We start from the raw sequence: 16,970 nt of genomic DNA on the forward strand, positions 1-16,970 counted from the left end.
TCAGCTACCTTTAATTATGGTAATTAATGAAAGAGTATAATTAAAAACAAATTGTGAACACCAAAAGATAATTTCTTATTTATTATTGGTATAGATTTATAATTAGTATTATTGTATGCAGCAGGCTTGTCATTAATGTCGTCACTAACGGATTTTTATTATTTTGTGGTATAGTGTGGACTGAACAAGGTGTAACCACCTTTAAAATTCTTGATGAAAACTGTTTATTCGTGGAAATGAGCTCCGCTTATTCATCATTCGTGTTGCTCGAGAACTCATACTCAACCGTTGATCATGGTGAGGTACTGAATCTCTCCAGTCAATTTTTATCAAAACTTCATCTTCGTTATTCAAAGCTTGCTTCAACATATCGCCAAAGGATTTCTCTATTAGAGCTGATGGAATTGAAATATTCTTTATGAAGCCAAATTCATCATCATGGCTATCATCGACTTCAGGAAAATCCAAGGTTATCACAGGCTCATCAAGGTTGTCACTCACTAAAACTGCTGCAGCACCAGCCTGTTGGGCATGCCAAACCTTCAAGGCAAGATAACAATCTACAAGTGCATTACCTTTCCCATTAAGCATCACCAAACTTGGATTATTTTGAAGAATGATTATAACAAAAATGTATGCTTGAAGCTAGCATTATGAAACAGTTTTTTTTTTTTTTTTTTCTTTTTCTTTTTCTTCTTCTGTTCAACTTCAAGAAATGGAATTTTTTCACTATATAAGACTAGTCCTTCTGCTGCGTTTAAGATTCAGTAAAGGAAATCGTAGACTAAAAGAAAAAAATACAAATCTAAATTAGGTAGAAATGAAGACGATCAGGAAAAAAAAAAACTTTACTTTTAATGAAAAATTGTTAAAATCTCATGTTATTATAATTTTAATCGATCCTCACCTCACACTAATTTTTAACCAACTTTATTAATAATTAAAATATTTATCAATTTTATCGATAATTAATCTTTCATCATAATTAATTTTTAACTAAAAACACCGTTATATAATAATTTTTTTAATTATATTATTGATATAAAATATTTACTAATTTTATCGATAATTAATCTTTATCAAAAATACTAACTAAATAATTTTAATGGAGTGACTCTATCCAACTTTTCGTACATAATAGTTTTAGTGCAAATAACTTTCATATGATAATTTAAAATCATTTTATATTTTCTTCCATGTAAGCATCGACTTTTAATAAATTAAAATCATATTTTCATAATAAAAATCAATAATTTCTAATTATATGATTATCCATAATTGAAATAAGTATATTTCAATTATAAACTAAAAAAAACACGGCAAGGTTATATTTTGTCCTTTTTCCATATTGTTAAAGTGGCCTATATATACCTTCCCTTTGATAATGATAAGATATTTTTTTTAAAAAAAAAAAAACAGTAACAAGAAAAGATTAAAAAAAAAAAAAGAAGAAGGATTGTGATAATAACAAGGATCACGATGAATGAGTCAGTTAAAGTAAGGAAGATTGAATAGATACCTCCACGATCAAGGAGAACAATAGCGGGGTGATAAACCCTAAAGTTGAACATGTTACCATCGAAGACTTTGCACCCGAGAGAATCTTTCTTGGGATAAACAACAGAACCAACGATGAATCCTTGGTAGTTTGGAAGACCAAATTTGGCGATGGCGCCGTCTCGCTCTCTCCACAGCTTATGCGGTGATAGAACCGCAATACTTCTCCTCTTCACCACAAACTGTGCATCAACAACGACCACCCACAAAGCAAATAGAGCCACAGCCACGCACGGTTTCATCGTTAATTTCTTTGTGTCAGCACTCAGCACTGAATTAGAACAGTATGAGAAGAAGAAGATTAATAATGAGGTCGAGTGTGCACTAAGATTTTGGTGTGTTTTTGTTTTTGGTACGAGGATACACTTTACAGGATTATCATTTTTCCTATCAGAATACATAACTTTTTCTGCTTTTATATATATCAACATATTTGCTTAGTTTTTATCGTCAGGTTTAACCATTTTCATGGAATGTTAAGTAGAACAAGTTCTTCATATCGTTGAATTTAATGATAACTACTTTTTTTATATATATAATTAATTTAGTGTACCTTTCACAGTGAAGTATCATATGAATATTTCCGCCTACTACAAATCATTGTATTTACATAGTTCAACGTTTGAGTTTGATGTTGATGATATTGTAATTTCAAATTTTTCATGAATAAAAAAGTAAAAGTTAATTACAGTTATTTAGTATACTTAGTACCATGTTCTGAATTAGACTTTTATCTCCATAAAATTTATTTGCATTTGATGCAAACTTTTAATTATATTACTGAAATAAAACTCTAATTTTAATCGAAAAATAATTTTGACTGTACCTAAAAAAAATTAATGGATTTATTTTAATTGAATGATTAGGATGTGAAAATTGTTATAAACAATTTTAGTATTGAATGAGTTTTTTATGGATAAAAATACAGGCTAATGAAAATTTCCATTAAGTTTATTTATTTATTTTCTAAGAAAATCCTAAACAATAGCCGAAAACAAACTATTTTTTTTATCGAAATATTAATACAATGAAACATTAATTATTTTATATTATTTTTTCTTGTGCCCCCACTTTTCTATCTGTTTGATTTAGAGAGAGAAGATGAGAAAATGAATATCATTGATTTAGAAAAATGATTACATTGCTGAAGGATAACAAAATAATGTATTTATAGGAAATGTTAAAGGCAAACTAACTCTAATCCTATCTTATAGGTAAACTAACTAACTTTCAATAACAACAATGAGACCTTTCATCCTTTACCCTTAACATTCCCCCTCAAACTCATGGTGTCCAAAGTGGTAACCATGAGTTTGTTTCGAAAATAATGAAATTGTTGTTTAGCTAGAGGTTTTGTAAGTGTATTTGCAACTTGGTATTCTATAGGAAAATGAATAACTCTTACTTCATTCTTTTTGACTTTATCTCTCACAAAGTGCAAGTCCAGCTCAAAGTGTTTAGTTTTTGAGTGTAACACAAGATTGGATATGTAATGAGTACTGCACTTAAATTGTCACAGTAAATTTTGGGTAGAGACTTTGGAACCATTAATTCACGTAACAGTGACTATATCCATATAATGTCTGTTCTAACATCAGCTATACTACGGTATTCAACTTTTGTTGTACTTCTTGAGACTTATTTTTGTTTCCTTGATGACCAAGAAATAAGATTGGAGCCTAGATACACACAAGAACCACTTGTTGATTTTCTATCATCTTTATCATTCCCCCAATCTGAGTCATAGAAGCCAGTCAGATTTAGTTGCTTATTCTTTTGAATGAGAAGACCATGATGAATGGTCCCCTATAGAAACCTTAGAATTCTTTTTACTACCTTTCAATGATGTTCTTGTGGGCGGTGCATATATTGACAGACCTTATTGAATGTAAAAGAAATATCAGGTTGAGTAATGGTGAGGTATTGAAGTGCTCCAACTATAGATCTATCGTAGGATGGATCTGGCACTGATGTTGTCTCATTTTCTATCGACTTCAGATTAGCAAGCATAGGGGTAGGTTGTGGCATTGAATCACTCATGCTAGCCTTATAAAGAATTTCTTTGAGATATTTTGTTTGAGTCAAAAGGAGATTACCTTTCTTTGTGTTAGTTACTTCAACACCTAGGAAGTAGTGTAGTGAACCAAGATCCTTTAGAGAAAACATGTCATGAAAGAATGAAATTACAGACCTTATTTCTTCCTTTGAGCTGCCAGTAATAATGATATCATTTACATAGATAAGTATCATAAGTGTTGTGGTTTTGGAAAACCTCACAAACAGTGAAGTATCATTCTTGGTTGAATGAAAACCCATCTGAATGAGTGTGTTGTTGAGCTTATAATACTAGGACCTAGGTGCCTGTTTTAGACCTATATTGCCTTGTTAAGCTTGCAAACCTTATCCTTATGTTGGGTGTTGAATCCTGGTGGCTAAGACATATAAACTGATTCTTGAAGGTCTCCATGAAGAAAGGCATTATTGATATCTACCTAATGTATAGGCCACTGATTGGTGACAATTAGGGACAAAACTACTCTGACTATTGTTGGCTTTACTACTGGGCTGAATGTCTCTGAAAAATCCAAACCTGGTTTTTGATTGTAGCCTTTAGCCACCAGTCTGGCCTTGCGTCTTTGAAAACTCCCATCTGAGTTGTGTTTGGACTTGAAAATCCACTTGCATCCTATAGCTTTGTATCCGATAGGAAAATCTACTAGAGACCAAGTTTGGTTGGATACAAAAGCATTTTGTATGATCGTAGGGTGACTTCATGAGTGTTGTTGCATAGGTTTTAGGCTTAAAAAATCCTTCCTTAGACCTAGTGGTCATGGGATGAGCATTTTGTGGACCACTTGATGAGACACCTAGTTCAATTATTGGAATAGTTGCTAAAGCAGTAGGATTAGTATCATTTATAGATAAAGCATCAGTAACATCTAAATTAGCAATAAATGCAGGATTAGAATTAGTATGATGATCATTTTGAGATGGTGATGTCAAAAAAGTAAGATGACTTAATTTAGAATTATTATGAATAGAATTGGATGAGCTAGTTGAAGGAATAAAGGGATTAGGTTGTGTTTGACAAGGGAAAGCTGTTTCAAAAAAATTAACATTTATAGAGAGATACCTCTTTCCATTTGAAGAAAGGCAAATGTAGCCCTTGTGATTAGGACTGTATCCTAGAAAGAGACATAGTTGAGATTTGAAATCAAATTTATGAGGATTATAAGGCCTTAGCAAGGGATAACAAGCACAACCAAATATTTTGAGAAACTTGTAATCTGGTGTTTTGTGAAACAACATTTCATGAGGGCTAACATTATCAAGGTTTTGGTGTAGGCAAAATATTAATAAGTGATGTAACAGTAAGAAAGGCTTCTCCCCAAAAGCTTAAAGGAAGTGAAGCTTGAGCTAAAAGAGTGAGACTCGTCTCAGTAATATGCCTATGTTTGCATTCGGGGCTTCCATTTTGTTGGTGTGTATGTGGGCAAGATATTCTATGAATAATTCCATTTTGTATTATGTAAGGAGAAAATTTAAGGAGCTATTTTGCATTATCAGATTGAAGGGCTTTGAGCTTAGTTCCAAGTTGTTTTTCAGCAAGGGATTTAAATTGTAAAAATGCATATAAAGCTTGAGACTTGTATTGTAAAAGATAGATCCAACTGTATTTAGAAAATGCATCAAGAAATACAATATAGTATCTACTTTCATGGGTGGAAGCAATAGGAGAAGGTCCCCAAATGTCAATAAACACAAGCTCTAAAGGCTTAGAATATATAGTTGTAGATTGTATAAAAGGTAATTGATGTACTTTCCCAAAACAACAAGAGTGACAATTAAGATTGGTACTTGTATTACAAGAGATTTGACATTATCTAAAACGGTTTTGACAATTTTGGAGGAGGGATGGCCAAGTCTTGCATGCCACAGCTGAAGATTGCTAAGGGATTGAGCAGGAATAAAATCTGTGACAGCTTGATAAGTAGAATAGGAATGAGTGGTCTTTAAGTTTGGAAAAACATATAGGCCTTGCTGAAGCCTACCTTGCAGAATAATCTGGTTAGTATCCTGTGTTTTGACATTGCAAAAGTTAGGGAAATTTTCAAAATATACAAGATTTTCCCTAGCAAATTTGGATACACTCAATAGGTTTTTAGTGATAGAAGGTACATGAAATAACTGATTTAAGATAAAATGTCTAGAAGTGTTTGGCATATACAGTTCAAAATAACCAATATTTCAAATTTTCAAACCTGCACGATTACCAATTTTGACATTGTTTGAGCCTTCATAAGAGGATTTAGCTGAGAAGTTAGCTTCATCATTGGTAATATGATGTGAGGCCCCACTATCAGGATACCACAAAGGATCTTGAACAGTTGATGGAATGGCAATGCTTCCTTGATCAGAATAAACCGATGCACTGAAATGAAACTGTGAGGTATTAGGCTATGGAGGTTGATGAAAGTCTTGATTAAACCTTTGCCAGCAATCAATAGCCACATGCCCAAATTTTCCACAGATTTGACATTGTGGTTTAGGATCATTCCAATTATTTTGATTGAATTGAAACCAATTATTTCTGTCAAAGCCTCTTCCTGGTGTATTTCTTCCTCTTCTATAGTTATTGAAGCCACCTCTATTATTTTTTCTTCCTCCACGACCATAGTTAGCACCATGGGCATATTGTTGTCCTCCTCTTCCTCTTCCAATATTTTCCATTTGAGAATTTACTATTGCAGTATTTGCTTGAACAAAATTATGTTATGTTTTTCGGTGTTTGTCAAATCTTTCTTCTTGTGCTAATAACAATGCCTCAATATCATCCACTAAGTAAGGATCCAAACGGGATGTAATAGATGTGATAAAAGAATCAAATTCTTTCGGAAGTCCATCAAGAATGGCCTCAATATGATCCTCCTCAGAAATTGGTGAACCAATAACTGCTAATGAATACAGTCTTTTTAATTGAAAGAAGATATTTTGTTACCGTGCAATTTTTCTTTGACATACGTAATTGCAACTTTAGTTTCTTGGTCTTTGCTCGTGTTTGTGATGTAAAATAAGTCTCCAAATGCTTCCATATCTGATGAGTACGCACTAGCCCAACCATTTTAGTCAAGATTGGAGTTGTCATTGATGTCAATAACCATGCCACTAATAGTTGATCTTGTTGGTCATACTACAAATATTCATCCCTGATCTTGTTTTTTGCTTCATCTTCTTTGGTATTGAACTTTTCTGGAACTGAGTTTTCAAGAAGATACTTCCCAAGATTGAATACACAAATTGTAGCCTGTACTTGTTGTTGCCATATGAGAAAATTATCATCATCAAGTTTTGTGGATATGGGTGTGTTGAAGGTTTGTGGATTGAACGAAGAAGCCATAACGAAAGACGATAGTTAACCACTAGAGGCTCTTGATACCATGTTTGATTTAGAGAATGAAGATGAGAAAATGAATATCATTGATTTAGAAAAATGATTACACTGCTAAAGGATAACAAAATAATGTATTTATAGGAAGAGTTAGAGGCAAACTAACTCTAATCTTATCTTACAGGTAAACTAACCAACTTTTAATAACAACAATGAGACTTTTTTATCCTTTACCCTTAACACTATCCTATGTTTTCTCTTCTTCATTTTCTAATTGCAATTCCTTCTTTTAAACCAAAAAACCACACTTTTTTTTATATTTTAGGCAATTGTAGGTTTGAGCACAATATATAAAGGTAGACGACTACTTAAGCATTTGTTTAAAGAGGCACCAACTTTTAGTGTATCTGTCTATTTGTGTGTGTGTGTATGTCTTTCTCTCTCTCTCTCTCTCTATATATATATATATATATATATATATATATATATATATATACATATATATATATAAGGAGTGATCCAATTATTTTAAGAGTAAGTCTTGATAGATTTATTGTATTTAATAATTTATGTTTTACATCAAAATTTAATAATTCAATCATTAAATTAAGAGTTATAAGTGGATCTCCCCTCTCTTTTTCTTTTCTCTCTCTATATATATACATTACATAAGAAAATTATTATAAAGAATTAATTAATCACCAATAATTAATCAATTGATAGGTGATACTTTTATTTTTCAACAAAGACTTATCCATAATTTTGGAAAAATCTACACATAATTTTAAGAAAATAAATTAGTGATATATTAAATGTATAGAAAAAAGTGTGATATATTGTTAATTTATTTCCTTCTATTTTTCTCGATTTGAATCATTCTTGGTGTTAATGAAAAAGGGTCACATTAGATTGAATCCTTTAACATATTTGTCTCCATTGACACACTTTTGGAGAAAATTTACAAAAGGTTAGTTATTTTTAAGTTGTTCCAAGTTAAATACATTTAATTATGAAATTATTAAGTGATGAACTACTAAAAATTTATCTTCAACTGTACAATTTCACATTTGTGTAGCTTCTAAATTGAGGATAGTAAAAATGAGTTCAGTGGACTAGACTAGATGATTCAATCCATTTAGGGTTTAGGGTTTAAAAAATTATGTTTAATTTTTTTACAATGTAACTTTTTAGAAAGAATTTAATGTTTCTAAAAATAAAATATAAGTTTGTTAGTATTAGTTTATTTTATAAATTTAATTTCTCTTATATTAATAGAAATTTAATATTCAAATGAAATTTAGACTAAATTATTAATATATTTCACATCTTTTAAGTAAAATTATCTATTCAAATTAATTTTATAAAATCAATCACATTTTTTCTTCTTTTCAAAAAAATTATGACAAGACGAGTTAAGGTGTTTAGTTAATTGGCAGGCTAGCCTAACTTCACCCAAATTTTCAAACTTGAAAGCATATTCCCTTATCGCCGTATTTCTTTGTTTTAATTGCATGATTTTTATTTCTTATGCTTTCCTTGCATCATTAAGAACATATTTTGAAGTTAAAAAAAAAACGTTACTTTTAAATATTTTACAAGTGATAAGTATTCTCTCCCTTCCAATAATTTCCTAGTGTTGTCCCACTAATATTTTGATTCTCCTAGTATTATAAAAACAAACATCATTGTGTAATGACAATTTTAAAATTTATAATATTATTAATTATAGTATTACTACTAGTGCAAAACTTTCATTTTATTAAGTATTTCTGCACTGATTGTTACATAGTTGATGTAAACAATAGTCCAATGACAATACTTAAAATTTGAAAATGTTTTCTATATTTGATATCAATAACTAATATAAAATATGTATATTTCTACATCGATTCTAGATTAAATCGATGTAAAGAAAAAAAAAATAGTACCTATTCTCACCTAGAATGGTCTAGGTGGCAACCTTCCTAGGCGAGATCTTTGAGTTTCCTCTGCTTGATAGTTTGGTTCTTTTGATGGGAGAATACTTGCAAAAGAAACTCCGATACTTAGGTTAATTTATGATAATAGAGATTCTCTTATTTATAATGCACGTACCTTTTCAGAGATAGGATTATCTTTTATGCGGGTGTTACAATCTTTATAAAATGGGTCTGTAATCGTACCATATATTTGTAGATAGGATCTTTAGATGACGTGACCCTATTTGACTGATGTAATATACCAATGTTACTTGGCTCATGTGTAAACATTTTTGCAACCAATTATTTATCTATGAATTGAGATTCTCTCTGAACACGAGACTTACACACACATGTCTCCACATTATTATATCATCTAAAAGGCCCTCTCAAAACAATAAGGTCATGGCATGACTTGAACCCAGTACTTAAGACCCAACTTTTTTATGTATAACTAAACAAACCACTAAACTAATTTGTGCTTTGTAAAAGAAAGAGATCAATTATTCCCTTAAAAATGATTTTTTAAAATACTTGTTAAAAAAATAATAGTTTTGAATTATATAATAATTCATGATTAAATTATAGTATATTTGAATTAATTATTTAACCAATGAGATAAGTTTTTTAAAAAATAACATGTTTATATATTTATTGGTCGACATTCATTAAAAATCACAAATTTTGTAACTCATATCTCATTTAATGAAATTCTATCATACATTTTATTTAATGAAACCTTTTTTTTTTTTTTGAAGATTCACAAAAATTTGATTTTCAATAAATTTTTACTTACTTGCTAATAAGGTATTAGAAAGAGTGTTAGAGAAAACATTTCTCTTATAAATAAATATCAACTACAAAATATAAATTTAAGAGGAGCTAATTTGTATACACTAACCATCCGTTAATTGTTAATCATTACATGATCGTTATTCAACATTTTATTTTACTCTAGAATACACATTATTCACGTCCCTTAAGCATTGAAAATGCATATTTATTTTGTCATCACACATCACTACAATTACTGCAAAATACTAATTAATTACTTCATGACGTCATTGACGATAGGTCGTGATTTGGCCATGGCTTGTAACGGAATTAGCTTCGGCATGGTAATCCCTTTGTCCTCCATCATGTCAAGTTTTTCCTCACTTTCTCGTTCCCATTCGAAGCATTGGATCAATAGTGCCATTGTGAAGCCCACCGTACGTTGGGCCAGGCCCAATCCGGGGCAAGCCCTACGCCCTAGCCCAAATGTAATTAACTTGTTCACTTCCCCTTCTTTTTCAAATCTCTCGGGCATAAAGCTCATGGGGTCACTCCAAAGTTTAGGATCACTATGAATGAGCCACGCATTAGTCAAGACTATAGTGTTTCGTGGAATATGGTATCCTCCAATGGTACAATCCTCTGAAGATTCATGTGGCAATAGTAATGGAGCTGGAGGATGCAATCGAAGTGTCTCGGAAATTATGTTTTGAAGGTATGGAAGTTTTGATAGATCTTGTTCTTCTACCAATCGGTCCTTTCCAATTTGTGTGTCTATTTCATCCTTTGCTTTCTTTAATACTTCGGGGTTGTTCAATAATTCAGACATCACCCACTCTATGGTCACAGCTGATGTATCTGTTCCAGCAAGAAGCATAGCCTGCAACTCATGTGAAATCAAGTAGCATTTAATTAACAAGATACATTGGGTTTAATAAGTTCTTGTCTAAAATTACAAAAATATATATAATCTCGATAGTTTGAGTTACTGATCAAATTATATAATATAGAATAAGCACAAGGGTTGTCCTGGTGATGAGAATTGGACTAAATACATGATGAATTATGTTAAATCTCCATTGTTGTAATCTTTCCGGTTGATAATTCTTTTTAGAATATAATAAAATAAAATTATACTTGTCTAAAGGCACACTCGTAATGAAGGCCGAACGAGAGTTCCGGAAAAACGCTCTAAAAGGGAAAGGGTACCTGTAAAAGATATCCTGACGCTCAAGTCAAGACAAGCACGAATCTCGATAGTAATAATGAACAGGAACCTACCTCGTTTTACGTGACTTATTTATACTACTTATAATGGGCCTTGAGTGTGGTGGATCTTCTTTGACATTTACCAAATTATGTAATATGGTGCTAAACGACTGATTATGTCTTAATCATGTGTTTGTCCCTGTTAATCATGATTATTGTTCTAATCATGGTACATTAGCCATCTTGGCCATTGGCCGAGCTGAGAGGAATAGGACCGCCTAAGTATGAGCGTCTTACACAAGGCTGTCTTCGAGTCTCAGCCTCTAATCGAGCCAAGACGTTATTGACCGACTAGTTAGGTTACTAGTATGATTGGGAGTTCGTCGTCTTGGGTGTAAGGAACCTTATAGATTCGACTATCTCGACTACCGACGCGCCTGAGATTAGTGACTAATTAGGTGATAGAAATCCAATAATCTTGATTATCTTAGTGGTCGACATGACCGAGACTATTGTACTTTGAAAGAACACCCTTTGTCTTGGCACTTTCGGTGGCCGAGAGGATGTGTCACGTGCCGTTTCACGTGACCGATGTGATCCTCTCAGTACAACTCCCATTTACCAGAGTTGAATAATTAACATGATTGTAGAGCGTGTACTTTTTTTCTAAAAAAAGCAAAACTACTTAAATATGTTTTTATTTTTAGTTATTGTAAAATGGGTGAGTTTTAATTTTGATTTTTGTAAAAAAATTTCTTTATTTTTCATATTTTTAAAGTTTGTAAACATTATTTCTAGTTCCTATTAAATAAACAAATTTTGGTATTAGTTTGTGCAAAATATTTTTCTTTAATTTTCATCCTTATAAAATTTAAAATCATTATTTTTGGTTCCTACGAATCATTTTTAGGTACATATATATAATGTTAATTTTAAGGATTTATAAAAAAAAATTAAGAAGTGACATGCAAAACAAGTATCATGGACAACTATCAGTACCAGATGAGATAATCACATAATAACCTTCTAATATAAACTTTTTTTTTTTTTGAGGGGATTCTAATATAAACTTAAGTAGTTAAAAATTGTCACAAAATAATAGGAACAAAAACTATAGTTTGAAATTTTTGAGGGATAAAATACAAACAATTTTTTATAAGGATCAAAATCAAGACATGCTTATTTTGCAAGAACTAAAAATATATTGAAGTTTAAAATTAAATTACAAAATTATAATCATTTCGCTCTATGATAAGTATCACATTAAAAGAAAAAATAAATTTCAAAGTAAGTGTCTTATTAGTTTTTCAATTGGTATTAATTATCTATTTTTCATTTATATCCCTAATAATACTATGTAGAAAGTAAGTTGGATTGCATCTTTCCAAACAGAAAATTAAAAATGTGGTTAATTTTATAAAATTACTATTCTCTTTTATTTATTTATTTATTATTTTTTATCTGTGTAAAAATAAGTTATTATAAGACGGAGGAAGTAACTTAGATTAAAGTTATGATGGATAGTTTTTATTTAAACTTTCATATAAAACGGATGTTATAAGGTGGTATGGTGGTGGGGGAGGATGTTATAAGGTGGTATTGTGGTGGGGGAGGGATATAGGGATGAAAGTGATTGATACGGAAAGAGTGTGTTTAAATCTCATAGGTAACGTAACACACTAATTACTGATATTTGTCTATAAAAAAATTCTCTTATATATAAAACAAATATGTTTATAGTGTTTTTGACCTGACTTTTTTTAACTTATATTTTCTTTAAAACAAAAAGTAGGGCCAAACACTTTTTTTTATTTATAATAAATTAAGATCTTGTGCATGTTCATATTACTCAAATCTCTTAGTGGTCTTTTAAAATGAGCTTTTTTTCTTATTAAAGTAAGTTTTAATTAAGATAGTGGGAGGAATTTTTTTTTTTTTTTTATGACTTTTAGGGAGCTTATTTATGGAGTGTCTTCTTCAAATCTGAATAAAACCGAAAATACCAACAAAAAAAAAAAATTCACTAATTTTCATATTTGGGCGCTTCACATGCTTCCAATTAAATAATTATCAATTATTATAGTTTATTTTACATTATAATTATTTCTTGTGTGGCTAAATTATATTTTTGTTATTTTCTTTAATTTTATAATTTAATTTGATCACAATATTTTTAAATTACAATATTTTTAAATAGTTCAAGTTGGTCATGGTGTAAATTGATTTAAAGTGAATTTAAGAGCTAATAAAAATAAAAAATTTACCTAACAGGCTAACAACGCATACATATTTTTTAAGATCTTATTATTTTTACCTTAATATATATGCGTTATTTGTTGATTTAAATTAAATTCTGAAGATTTTCCACCTGGACTTGGTGGCATATGTAAGCAAATGATGGCAATCTTATTTTTCTTGTGACATGTATGGAAATGAGGTTTGTGTTAATTATTAAATTTTTCGTTAAAAAATATTAGATTTATGAGTTTCATAAAAAAAAATTTAATTTATGAGGTTTATTTAATAGTCATAAAAACATAAATATAAAATTTTAATACGGACGAATGTAATCTTAATTTCTGTAAAATATTCATCTTCTTGAATAAACCGCAAATATAGCTAGACCATTACATTCATGCAACTGCTAAGTAAAATATATAGAATGTGTTTTTTTATTTAAGATTGAAAAAATTGAATACTAACTAGCAAATTTTCTATCTGACAAAAATAACTAATAATAAATTTTTTCATGAAATTAAAACACAAATTATAATTCTTTTAAGTGATTATATGACTTCAAATCTTAATCATACAATTAAAGTGATTAATGTGTTAAATCCAAAATTGAATTATTGAGACAGTATCTAAATTCGATCTTTAATAAAAAGGATTCTTTAACTAAATTTTATTTATCTCCTAATCAAATCAAATTACTTTAAGATATTGATATATAACCCAAAAAAAAAAAATCATACATTTAATTATAGTTATATAAATTAGATTTACCTGTTTCGTTCTCACATAAAAAATCATTTTTACAAGATACGTCCCTGTATATATAAGGCCTATTATATGACTGATAATTATTGTAAAAAATGATAATTATAAATTTAGATCATACATTTATTTATTTTTAATTTGGATCAATAAGAATATATGATCTAATATTCTATATTATAGTTATTATAGTTTACATTAAAAAGAAACTATGATTTGATATATTCCCTATATATTACAAAAGAAAAGAGTAAAGTGAAAGAAAAAATTTAATAAATGTTTAAAATAAATATAAAAAATGATATGTATAAAAAACAAAAAACAAAAAAAAACACGAGTACGTATGCTCGTATATATGTTTAGGTCAAAGGAGTGCAACTAATCCAATTAATGACGTAGTCTTTGACAGGCAGAGCTCGTGTATAAGAACTACGACTTTTTTGGTACTACGGAAGAGGTATTCCGTTTTATGTTAAGGACAATCAGAATTGAGGAGGAGATATTATTTTTGAACTTCGGACTTTTATTTTACTTTAAAGACTAAATTATTATTATTATTTTTTAATTTTACCTTGATTCATGTTGCTCTTTTATTTTTTTTAAAAATTATTTTGTCTTTTATATTTTGAAGTTTAGTTTAATTTGATCCTTTCAAATCGTGTTTATTTTTATTAATTTTAAGTCACAATTTTGAATACATTTTTAATAATTTAAAATTCACCTACCTAAAAACTACATGAACCAAACTGGTGTTCCATAAAATAAAAAGACAAAAACATGATAAAAATTGATTGAAAATGAGTTCATTGGACATTTTCTAATTACTTGTAGGTTTTCGTGTTTTACTAGTTTTATAATTCTTTTTCCCTCAAGATTTATTGAATTTTATGGTTTTCATATAAATAAATTTAATAAAATAAATTTTATGTCTTAAATTAATTTAAAAAATAAAATAAAATCCTAAAAAATCACTATTTAAAAAAAAAACAAATTGTCCCAAATTTTAAAATTAAAGACTAAAAATAGAATTTAGTCAATTTTTAATCAACTAAACAGCGAGAAAAGTACTCCCTCCATTTTTTTTCGTAGTCGTTTTGTCAGAGTTTGTTATTTTTTTTTCATTGTCATATTACTAAAATAATGAGTTATTAATTTTTTTCTTTCATTTTTACCCTTGATAATTAATACATGTTTCTTGAACAATGTGTGTATTTATTTTTAATGTCTACCTAATTTTTCTCCAACTATTCATATAAAATTAATGTTCATTTATAAGAACAATATATTCTCAACAAAATACTATAAAAAACAAAAAAAGGGACAACTATTTAATGGAATAATTCAACAGTCTAAAAAATACAAAAAAAATAAAAATAAAAGATAAAATAAGAAAGTAAATAATAAATATTTTTAAAAACTAAAATATCAATAATTTCTTTAAGTACCGTGTAAAACTTTAAAAGAGTATTAAAAAAAAATAGAGGGAGTAACTATCTTATTAATGACTCCCTTTGAAAACAAATCCAACTTCCAAGAAACTATGATTATATGTTTGGCAAGTGAAACAAATGAATGAAAAAGATGGGGGATAAAAGTTGTTTAAATATGATTAATTAATTAATTAATTACCTGGATAAGACCTTTGATCATATGATCCGAATAGTACTCAGGCTGCGACTCTCCCAGTTTCAAGAGATGATCAATCATGGTGTCAGCATTCCCGTGCTTCCCACTGCGATGCTCCTCAATCAGACTCTGCAAGAACGCATCAGCTCTCTTCGCAATCCTCTTCAGCCTCTTCTCCAAATCATCAAAATCAAACAACCTATACCAACTCAAAACTCACACTCATGTCATGTCCTAATTAACCTTAAACAAACCAAAAAAAAAAAAAAAAAAAAAAAGAGTGAGAAAAGTGATAAGGTTTGAGTTACACTAAACCTGAGAAGAGGCAAGAAATCACCCTTGTTGTTGGCACCTAACAGCGACAGCATCTCCGATATGATCTCCCTGAACTGCTTGGCTTCTTCAGCGTCCGTCACGTCGCAGTCATCGCCGTAATACCTCTTCCCGGAAATCATCCGCATCATGGCGTTGAACGTCATCTCCGTCAGCCTCGGCCTCAGCGCTACCTTCTTAAGCGCCTCGCCCTCGCGACACGTGGCGTCCTGTCCCAGCCTCGCAACCAGCCTCCTCGCCTCGTCCCTGCGAATCCCGACAAACGAGTTGAGGCGGTGCGTGGAGAGCACGTCGATGGTGGTGATGCGGCGGAGGTTGCGCCAGTGGTCGCCGTAGGAGGCCGACCCCAGCGTCGTGTAGTTGTAGAAGATGTACTTCCCCGCCAGGAACCTCGGCCGGTTCGCCAGCACGACGTCGTTTCTCCCGAAGCATTCTTGCACCAGCGACGGCGACGACACCACCACGACGAGGCGGGAGCCGAACCAGAGCGAGACGATGTCGCCGTAGGTCCGGCAGAGCGCGGAGATGCTGCGGTGGATGGGCGGCTTCAGGCGGTGGAGGTTTCCGATGAGCGGGAAGGGCGGTGGGCCCGGGGGGAGGTTTTTGGGCCTTCTTGATTGGGCTTGGAGCAAAATCTTAATAGTGAGGGTGAAAGCGAGGAAGAGGAGGGAGTAGTAGAGGAACGGTGCCATTAGCAATTAAGTGTGAGGTAACGCAGCTTGCGTTGTAATGTGTGTGTCGGTGTACGTGGTGGGGTGGAACTATTTATTAGACGCGCCAGTAATTAAGGTGACGCAGTGCTTATGGATTCCACTACCTACTCTACTGAAACTCATGTAGTCATGCGTACACGAGTCAGAAATAGAAGCCGCCACTGCTTACAATTTATTTCTGGCTCTCCAATTTTTTTTTAAAAATAAATAAATCATAAAACCGATCTAAATACTAATTTAAAATTGAATTATCGATATTCATAAACTAATAATAATAATTAATATAAAAATATAATATTATAATTTTATAATATTAAAAATTAAAATAAAATATTACTTATAATTTTTAATATTTAAAATATAAATAAATTTTAAATTAAGTATAATATAATATTTGAATGGTCCAGGTTAACA

At 30.7% G+C, this 16,970-nt stretch overlaps 1 protein-coding gene and 1 pseudogene across 2 annotated transcripts; both read right to left on the reverse strand.

The window, feature by feature from the left end:
• Positions 1-51: 51 nt before the first annotated feature.
• LOC109805609 (vacuolar-sorting receptor 7-like) lies at positions 52-1,939 on the reverse strand (annotated as a pseudogene). The gene is made up of 2 exons (XR_014428069.1): positions 1,520-1,939; positions 52-560 (listed from the first exon to the last, which is right to left on the reverse strand). The product of XR_014428069.1 is annotated as a vacuolar-sorting receptor 7-like (transcript).
• Positions 1,940-9,771: 7,832 nt separating this feature from the next.
• LOC109806741 (isoflavone 3'-hydroxylase) lies at positions 9,772-16,682 on the reverse strand. The gene is made up of 3 exons (XM_020369244.3): positions 15,826-16,682; positions 15,514-15,709; positions 9,772-10,558 (listed from the first exon to the last, which is right to left on the reverse strand). The coding sequence occupies exons 1-3, from the start codon at positions 16,533-16,535 to the stop codon at positions 9,953-9,955; spliced, it is 1,512 nt and encodes a 503-aa protein (XP_020224833.2). The 5' UTR covers positions 16,536-16,682; the 3' UTR covers positions 9,772-9,952.
• Between the last annotated feature and the right edge of the window lie 288 nt (positions 16,683-16,970).

The sequence above is a fragment of the Cajanus cajan genome, chromosome 1 (assembly GCF_000230855.2).
Source record: "Cajanus cajan strain Asha chromosome 1, NIPB_CcT2T_4, whole genome shotgun sequence".
NCBI lineage: Eukaryota > Viridiplantae > Streptophyta > Magnoliopsida > Fabales > Fabaceae > Cajanus > Cajanus cajan.